At 47.8% G+C, this 9,415-nt stretch overlaps 1 protein-coding gene across 1 annotated transcript in view; it reads left to right on the top strand.

Annotated features, from left to right (window-relative positions):
- Positions 1 to 5,879, top strand: part of LOC114636636 (zinc finger protein 398-like) — a 12,202-nt gene extending 6,323 nt beyond the window's left edge. The window contains exons 4-5 of the mRNA XM_028784704.1: positions 3,164 to 3,271; positions 4,018 to 5,879. Coding sequence (XP_028640537.1) covers positions 3,164 to 3,271; positions 4,018 to 5,117 — 1,208 coding nt within the window. The 3' untranslated portion in view covers positions 5,118 to 5,879. The remainder of the gene's footprint in view (positions 1 to 3,163; positions 3,272 to 4,017) is intronic.
- Positions 5,880 to 9,415: the final 3,536 nt, after the last annotated feature.

Raw genomic sequence — 9,415 nt, 5'->3', positions numbered from 1 at the left:
TCTCTCTCTCTCTCTCTCTCTCTCTCTCTCTCTCTCTCTCTCTCTCTTTCTCTCTCTCCCTCCACCCCTCCTAGAATTGGAAGTCCCACCTATTCTCTCTCCAACGCTCTGTATTGGTTCATTGGCTTTTATTGGCAAGGCAGAGAATGAATGAGGAGCAGTGTTTATACAAACTTGAGATGGTGCTTCTAAGAGTAAACATAACAAAGCCATGTCTGGATTGAAACAAGATGTCAGAGCACTAACCTTTACATATTGCACAAAAGAATCATACCTGCTTGTCTGTATGTGCCTGTCGAGGTACTGCACGTGTGATGTTTGATTCCCTCATAATGGAGTTAGTGGTGAACATCCCTGCGTGGGTGCTGGGAACTGAACCTAGGTTCTCCGCAAGAGCTAGCTCTCAAGCCTCTTTCCTTGTTTTTAGATTTTTACTATATTTGAGAAGAAAAGCCCTCATTTGAAGGGGTCTCTGGGTAGGTAAATTAACCACTGAGTGGTTGGCAAGTTACACTAAGATTAAAAGTTTGGGGGGGGGTTGTCTCTGCAGGAATAGGGAGATCAGAGAGTCCAGACATCCATAGTGCCAGGATACAGAAGTCACTTGGAAGTCACTTCCAGCACACAGAAGTGCTTGGAAGATACAAAGGATCGTGAGGGCATGCTTGCCAGGTGGTGACACTTGTTGGCTCACTGAGGACTCTTCTACAAGAACCAGATGGCAACCACTTCCTGTTGTACAGAAAGGCCTGGGACCCCATGGTAGGTGTGGTCAGGATGCAGAATAGGCTGGTATGTCCCTGGAGGCACCTAGAACTTCCTGTGGCAGATGGCATGCTGTGGAATGTGGTGACCAGGGCCTGGGACTGCCTGTCCTCTGACAGTCATGGCTGTTACTCTGCCCTCTGTTAGCTTCTCCACTGTCATTTGATGGAAGCTTCATTTTCTAAGTTTCCAAAGACAGCTCTTCCTGCCCAGTTTCTAAGGAACGCATAACTGAGAATCTTCAGTCAGTAAGCATGAGCGTTATAGTTTGAGTGTGTGCGAGTGATTTGGATGCCTCAGAGTTTGAGGCATTGGTTATAGGGATCCCCTGGACAGGAACTGCCTGGCCTCGAACCTTTTGACTATGCAAGTACATTCTTACATAAATATGGTTTTGCTCAGCAGTGTGGAGATCAAGCATTTCTCTCTCTGGATAGGGTCTTGCCTGTAACTCTAGTTGGCCTAGAACTTGCTATAGAGACCAGGTGGGCCTCAAACTTATAGCTGTCATTCTGCCTCTGCCTTCTGAGTGCTGGGATTACAGTTGTACCCAATTTCAAAGGCTCCTCATGAGCTGGAGGGATGTCTCTGACGCTAAGAGCACAGGCTGCTGTTATTCAAAGGTCCTGAATTCAATTCCCAGCACCTGTATTAGACACCCATATCAGGCGGCTGTCAGCTGCTGGTCGCTCCAGCACACTGTACTCATGTGCACAGATACATAAATACACCCTCATTTTTTTCAAAGTCTCTCTTTACTGGTCACCTCCCCCATCCCAAGCCCCTCCCAGTGTAGCTGCTAATCTCATTATAGTCTTTACTGAGAAACCTCACACAGTGTATCTGGACGTCAGAGGATAACGTGTAGGAATCACCTTTCTCCTTCTGTCTTGTGGGCTCCAGGGATTTAGCTCAGGTCATCTGACTTCACGGCAAGTGCTTCACCCAGGTGCTATGTTACTATTGACTTCTTTCTCCAGAGCTTGAAGTGCCACTTGCAAAAAAATTGGTTTCCCAACTGTTTGGTTAAAATTACAGAAGCAGCCTCTGTAGGGGAGGTGGGCACACATGTCTGGGCAGCATCTTCTTGTATTTCTGGGTCAAAACCTACCTAGCACAGTGTTGAAGCCCATGGTTGATAGCTAGATAGTTGTGGCTTAAAATTGAAATGTTCTTCACTTTTTTTTTTTTTTAGCTTTTAACATTTATTTTAACATAAAATAAATACTTTATTTAACATCAATTGATGCACTGGTTACTGGATCCCCTGGAGGGAGGGGGTGGGGGTGTTGGTGGGGTGTTGGGGGGGAATGCATGATTTGCTGTGGTGTGGTAGAACTCTCTTGGCACAGGTTAGTGAAGTCACTTGTCCCTTGAAAGACACTTACCCTAGGGTACTGTGCTACACAGGCTGCCAGAGAGAGATTGATAGAAACCCCAGCTGTCAGATTAAAGAAGGCTGGGCAGAGGCAGCCTGTGCACTGCACAGCAGCTTAGACAGGATGGTTTTTCTTACTCCTGACAGGCTTGTTTGTAGCTCAAGGTGTCAGAGACCCAGGTGGCTTTCAACGTGTTGCTTTCCCTTTCCTTCGGGGTAGCCATGCCACTGCAGTTGAAGGTGACCATTAGGAAACAAATGGAAGCTGGGCATGGAAGCAAACACCTTTAACCCCAGTACTGAGGAGCCAGAAGCAGGTGGAACTTGTGAGTTAGAGGCCAACATGGTCTACATAGTGAGACCCTGTCTCCAAAAAAAACCAACCAAACAAACAAACAAAAAAAAAGTAGGAGCTGGGTGTGACAAGTTCTAGGATAGCCAGGGCCACTTAGAGAAACTGTCTTGAAAAACAAAACAAAAAGCTACTAGGAAGGAAAGAAGAATTGCCTTTTTCTCTTAGGATGATACATTTATTTCCAATTTAACAAGCAAAGTTAATACTTATGCACTATAAATATGAATTCATTTACATCTCTTTAGGTTTTTGTCTTTTCCTATATATAGATGAAGAAACTAAGACACAGAGAGGCTAGGGAAATTATAGCTGGAAAAGTCTGAACCTTACATCCAATTGGTTATCTGCTTGACGGGGTAGTTTTGAAACAGTCTGTATTCTGGAGTGATCTGTGGGCCTAGCTTAAGAGGTGGTCGTGATGGAGGGCTACGGGCCCCTGGGCATAGGCTACTGCTGGTCATTCAGAAACCATGTACTCCTGCCCTCCTGATTCCCCACCACACCTCATGTTAGCTTTACCAGAAATTTCTCTCAGTATCTGTTCTGTCTTTGCTGGCCTCTGTGGTTCTTTTGAGAGTGTCTGGTAGTCACTGGTCCTAGACAGAGATGGTAACAGGAAAGACCGTGACATCTGATACCCTCAGAGCTTCCTCTCTTTTCCGTAGAAACAGGGCAGCTGGAATCTGCCCAGAGTGTTCTTCCCTGGATCAAGCAAGAGGAAGAGGCATGTGAGAAGAGCCTGCAGGAGACAACAAGTGCGTCCCTATGCTCAGGTGAGGCCCAGGGTAGACTGTATTTCTGGGTCTCTGAACGATATGGGGCCATCTCTATGAGTGTCTGGAAGTGGCATTGAACAGGTATCCTGTGGTGTCCTGTGGTCTCTGTGCCATGTTTGCTGTGAACATCCTCCCACAGAGTTGCATAAATTGTCATTTTGTTCCCAGTCTCCTGGCTTTGCTTTATGAACTATAGCTGGCATGTATAGGTAGGCACAGCAAGGACTGACTGCATGGGACACAGTCCCCATCCCCCATCCCCAGAAGGGCTTTCTAGTTAGAAAGATTTCCAGAAATTAACAGTACAACATGAGAACAAGACACCATGTCTGAGCCAGAGAGCCCTTTGAGAATGGTAAAAATTGTGGGTAGTATACGCAGAAGACACGTACACCCAGTGTGTTTACACCTCTGTGGTCAGGGTGTTACAGGCATCCTGTCTCATTCCTGGTCTTGATGGCACAGATCAGCGGTTGTCAGACAGCAGCATCTGATTGTACAGATGAGAAGAAGCCGTAAGCAGCAGCACATGGCTTAGCTTAAAGGGCATCTGGGTGTCATGGAGATGACTCAGAGTGGGCCTCTGGCAGAAGAGAAATGGGAGATGGGTTAGTGCCAGAGTGAGGGCCTTCAGTAACAGGCTCATGGGAGCCACAGGCCTTTGATACCAAAGAACAGAGTCAGTTGTCTTGGATCCAGAGCCTGTGGCAGAGATGACTCATGTTTTTGTCTCATCCCACCAGAAACATGGCTGGCTAACAAGAAAAGGACCCTGGAGGAGATGACCATGGCACCAGAGCCATCTTGGGGAACTGAAGGGGGACCTGGCAAGGAGGATTTCGTGCAGGGAACCTGTGGCGATCTGCTTCCTGTTTGCAGAGCAAGAGAGGCAGCCTCCCTCCCTCGAGGCTCTCGGAGGCAGCCTGTGGCAGCTGCGGAGGAGGAGGGCACTGAGGGTGGCCAGAGCGTCAGTGTCAGAGAGCTGGGCACACAGCATGAGTACTCACACCATGGATCTCAGCCCTTTGCCAGTCTGCAGTGTCCCCAAAGTGCTACACAGCAGGTCACTCTCACCAGGAATCGTCGTGCACCCACAGCCCAGCGTGCCTACACCTGTGTCCAGTGTGGCAAGAGCTTTGTCCACCAGTCGACACTTACCACACACTACCGCACACACACCGGGGAAAAGCCTTACAAATGTGCCGAATGTGAGAAGCGGTTTGGCCGCCTGTCCACACTGCTGGAGCACCAGCGGACCCACACTGGAGAGCGGCCCTTCCCATGTGCACAGTGTGGCCGTCGTTTTGGGCGCCTGTCTACTCTGGTGGAACATAGGCGCACACACACAGGCGAGAAGCCGTTTCCATGTACCCAGTGTGACAAACGTTTCACACGCCTGGCCAACTTGACAGTGCACCAGAGTGTGCACTCCGGTGAGCACGCTTTCCAGTGTACCCAGTGTGGCTCGTGCTTCACGCACAAGCCCAGTTTCCTGCGACACCTGCGCAGCCACTCTCAGGAGAAGCGCTTTACCTGTGGCCAGTGTGGTAAGAGCTTCACCTGTCGCTCCTGGCTGGTACGCCATCAGAGCAGTCATGCACACTCGGCGTCCTCTGCTTATGTGGCTTCTGAGAGTCATGTGTCACCTACAGGTCTCTTTAAAGGTGCAGCCAGGGGAAAGTTCTCTAGTGACCCTTCTGTCTCACCCAGATCCAAGGACACTAGAGTCAGTCAGGACCATAAGGCATATGGCGGAGGTCAGCAGCTCCTCGACCACAGTCAGGAAAGTCTAGTAGGGTCTCTGCATAGTTGTCTGTCTGTGAAGATGGAGAATGCAGGGTAGCGCCCAGAGAGCTACATAACAACGAGGCCACTACATAACAAGGCCACTTGGACACAGGCTTCTGGGTCCCCATGAATCCAAGCTGGTTCTCCTGGGTCAGATGTATGGTGCCTGCCATCTGCTAGGCTTCCCAGGCCTAGGTTCTCTCCCGTGGACTGCAGGTGCTAAGAGCCCCTGGGATTCTTGCTGCAGGTAAACTTCATGCACACAGAAAATGTTAGAGAAACAAGCAGCTCAACAGTCCCCTGAGATCTTGGTGGCTCCCATCACCATCTTAGCAATATAGGCAGCATCAACAGGCTGGTGAGGAGTGCTGCAATTTTGAAGAGTTGAGTTGCTCAGCCAGAAGCTGAACAACTCAAAACTCAAACTAGTTTCCAAGATTTCCCTAGGACAGAGCTGAGAATGAGACTCAGTAGAGTGTTCACTGAGCATGCACGGATCGAGCCACGGTTAGATCTCCAGCGTTCAGTTAAACTGGCCACGACAGCACACGCCTGTAATCCTTGTATTTGTGTAGAGGCGGGAGGAACAGAAGTTCAAGGTCATGTTTGGCTGCATGAAACCCTGTTTCAAGGAACCAAAATATATCCTTAGGAGTTCCAAGTCGGAGTTGTCAGAATCCCTATCTCTCACCAGTGGGCACATACTTATATAACCACGTTTCCAAGGACTCCCACTGGAGGGGCTGGGACTGTTAGTGTCACTGTTCCCACTTTGGGGGGAATGTGGGAAAACAGGCCTGTGCTGCTTGCATCTTGGGCTGGGTTTTACTGAAGGTCTGATTTCCTTTTTTTTTTTTTTTTTTTTTTTTTTTGTTCTTTTGAGACAGGGTTTCTCTGTGTAGTGCTGGTTGTCCTGGAACTTGCTTTGTAGACTGACCTCAAACTCACAGAAATCCACCTGCCTCTGCCTCCTGAGTGTTGGGATTAAAGGTGTGTGCCACCACCACCTAGCTCCATATTTACTTTAAAAACCTGTAAAAATAAAGGTATTTATGACGAAGTGTGAAGTCCCCTTCTTGCCCTGATGACCCTACCAAAGTTGGTTATTGTTTGTGATGCCGTAATATTATTTTGCTCCAGCTTTTGGTAATAGTGATGATTACTCATTTCCAACTGTGTGTCCATATTGAAGTTCTGAAAGAAAAAGATTAGTGGGAAGTACCATGGAGACTTGGGCAGGGCCAGCTGGTCTTACATGGTTTTACATATTGCCGTAGAAAGCCCAACCCCCTTCTACTGTAGCCCTCTTCTGGCTACGATGGACACACATAAAGACATGACACATACATTAACATGCACATAAAAGATCGTAAAGCACTCTATGGAATGGGTGGTAAGTGTGTTTCCATAAGGCGGCGCCACAGTTCACCACTTCCCATCTGCAATGCTTATACATTAATTTTCATAAATCCTAAGATTCATTGATTGTAAGACATACCTTTATTTCCTACTTCTCTAAGAGAGGAAACGCTGTAGCCCTGTCCTCATGACTCCTACAATGGAGGATGTCAAGTGCTGTAGCCTCCCCAGGTACTGGTGGCAATTTGTAGTCCTCTTGCTCACCGTTACTCTGTACTAGACTTGAGGACTTTGTGTGACACACTATAGACTCTGCAGGCCCCCAGCTGCTCTGCTTCACACTAGAGGGCTGAGGGCTTTGAAACGAGGCCTTCTGTGCAGTGCTTTCGTCATGGAAGCATAGTTCTCAAACACCATCAGGGGAGGACATCATGGATCAGGCCTGTGCTATTACATGGCCTCACAAAGGGCCTGCATTTGGTTGCATAATCTCAAAGCATAAGAAAGTGTCTTGGGATAAAAGAGAGCTGGGAGTGGAGCCTGGTAGAACGTTTGTCTAGCATGCATGAAGCTGTGAGTTTGATCCTCAGAACCATAGAAACTGGTACACATACATAATCCCAGCGCTAGGCATGTGGAGGCAGAACGAGCAGTTTTAAGGTCATCCTTGGCTACACAGAGAATTCAAGGCCAGCCTACATACGTGAATCCTTGTCTTAAAAACAAAGATCTGAGCCGGGTGGTGGTGACACATGCCTTTAATCCCAGCACTTGGGAGGCAGAGGCAGGCAGATTTCTGAGTTCGAGAGTTCGAGGCTAGTCTGGTCTACAGAGTGAGTTCCAGGACAGCCAGGGCTACACAGAGAAACCCTGTCTCCAAAAACAAAACAAAAAGCCGAAGATCTGAAGCCAGCCTGGGCCACATAGACCATCTCAAAAGGAAAAAGTCTTCTGTAACAAGAACTGAATATCTGGAAAGCAGAAGTGGGGGCAGGAGGCTGGAAGGAAAATCCAGTTCTGTGCAGAGGGTGCTCGAGTTTGTCTAGTGAAGCAAGTCAAGACATTGAGCTCTGGGATCATCTGTGAAGAGAACAGGTCTTGTGTCTAAAGCCATGAAGCTGGGATGAAAATCTTTTCCCTCGCTCTACTTCCCAACCTTCTCAGAAATGAAGTCCTGTGTAACCTGCTCTCACTATCCCGGACAAAGACCACCCCAGATGCCATACTTTCCTCCCCGCGATGGACCAGAGGGTATTACGCTGCGGTCTAAAATCCCTCCATTAGATTGCTCTTGTAGAGCAAGAGTATTACAAAAATCACCACTGTAGTCCCCTTCTCTCTTTTGTTACTTTGATACTCTGACTGGAAGCTCCTGTCCTCGAGAGATGCTCCAGGGAAGAGGGAGGCCTGGTGGTAGGGGGGCATCCTCTCAGAGATGGGGCAGGAGGAATGGGATGAGGAACTGTGGAAGAGGGGACTGGGAGGCTGGGGAATGGCTGGATTATAAATAACAACAAAATCCCACTTAACTATAAGTAACAGGATTAGCAATATTTTGGGGGCAAAATCTTGATCAAAAAGGAAGCCTTTACCAGGCATGTGACATATACCTGTAATCCCAAAGACAAGAAGATGAGGCGTTCAAGGCCAGTTTCAGCTGTAGAGTGAGTTAAAGATCAGCTCGACAATATGAGGCCTTATTTCAAAGAAAGCAGGAAACCTTGGCTGGACATGGTGATAGACATCTTTAACCCTAGCACTAGGAGCCAGATGCAGGGGAATTTCTTGAGTTCAAGGCTATTCTGGTCTACGTAGTGAATTCCAGACCAACCAGGACTACATACTAAGACCCAGTATTAAAAAAATAAATAAAAGTAGGGAAGAACACAAAAGCCTGGAGGTCGTGGGGAACAGGGTCTCATGTTGGTATGTCAAGGACAAGAACAATTGCAGAGCTTGTCCAAAAGGTCCTTCTACATATGTGCCAATGATATAGAGCCACAGCAGCATGGGGACCCTTCAGTTGCTTGCCATCTGTGTGGTTTGTTTATGTATATCCTCTCCCTTGTAATAACGCACTGGGCCGTTTAACTTCTTCATCTGAAGGTGTTCAACATACACACACCCTTCTGAACAATACACCTAGCAACTTCAGAATTCCTCAGGCCCCTGCCCATCAGGCAATACGCCCCTCGGACATTAGTATGCCTCTCCACACCTAGAAACAATCAAATGTGCTCCAACCTAAACTGGTTTTGAGTGTATGATAGCTAAAAAACCCTCCACTGTATATTAGGCATAATTTCTCTAACTCCAGTCCCTGGAAGATAAGGGCCCAGTAACCCTGATTCATTGACCTCCACTGGAAAATGTACAGCCGTTGCCACCTACTTATGACTAACTGCTGTTTTGGTTTCTGTAACTTGCTCATACAGACACCCAAGGACTGTTTTGGGGCCTTTGAGTCGGGAAGCTGCTGATGGCTAGGAGAGTGAGTAGGCAGAGTGACCTCTGGAGGCTGGCAGCAACAGGCCAGCTGCGCTGTCCACAGCTGTATTCAACATCCCTGTGGACATTCCTGAGAATTTGCTGAACACTGCAGAACCTGGCAAGGACTGCTCAGCTTTCTATCAGGATTCTGGATTGTCCTCCCTTGTTACTTTAGAAATATTGCTGATTTTGAGTGACATGCCAGGCTCTGTGCTTGGTAATGGAACAACACAGGTAACTGGGACATGGTGGTGGTCCTCAAAGGAAGATGGGGAATGATGGAAGCAGATATACAGTGCCCTACTCTGACATGGTCTGGTGGGGCATTCTGCAAATAACAGACCACATTAGTATTAGAAACAGTATGTCCACAACTCTAACTCCCTGTGCCTGGATATTGTAAATATGAATCCCTTCTTTTTTCTGTCGGTGTTCAGGGTTAAAGCCTAGGTCTCACACATGTAAGGCAGGCTGAATACCACTGAGCTAGACCACCAGCACAAA

The sequence above is a fragment of the Grammomys surdaster genome, unplaced genomic scaffold (genome assembly GCF_004785775.1).
Source record: "Grammomys surdaster isolate TR1022 unplaced genomic scaffold, NIH_TR_1.0 124726, whole genome shotgun sequence".
In the NCBI taxonomy this organism is placed as follows: domain Eukaryota; kingdom Metazoa; phylum Chordata; class Mammalia; order Rodentia; family Muridae; genus Grammomys; species Grammomys surdaster.
The sequence above is the reverse complement of the archived record's forward strand: the minus strand, read 5'-3'. Positions and strand labels throughout refer to the sequence as shown.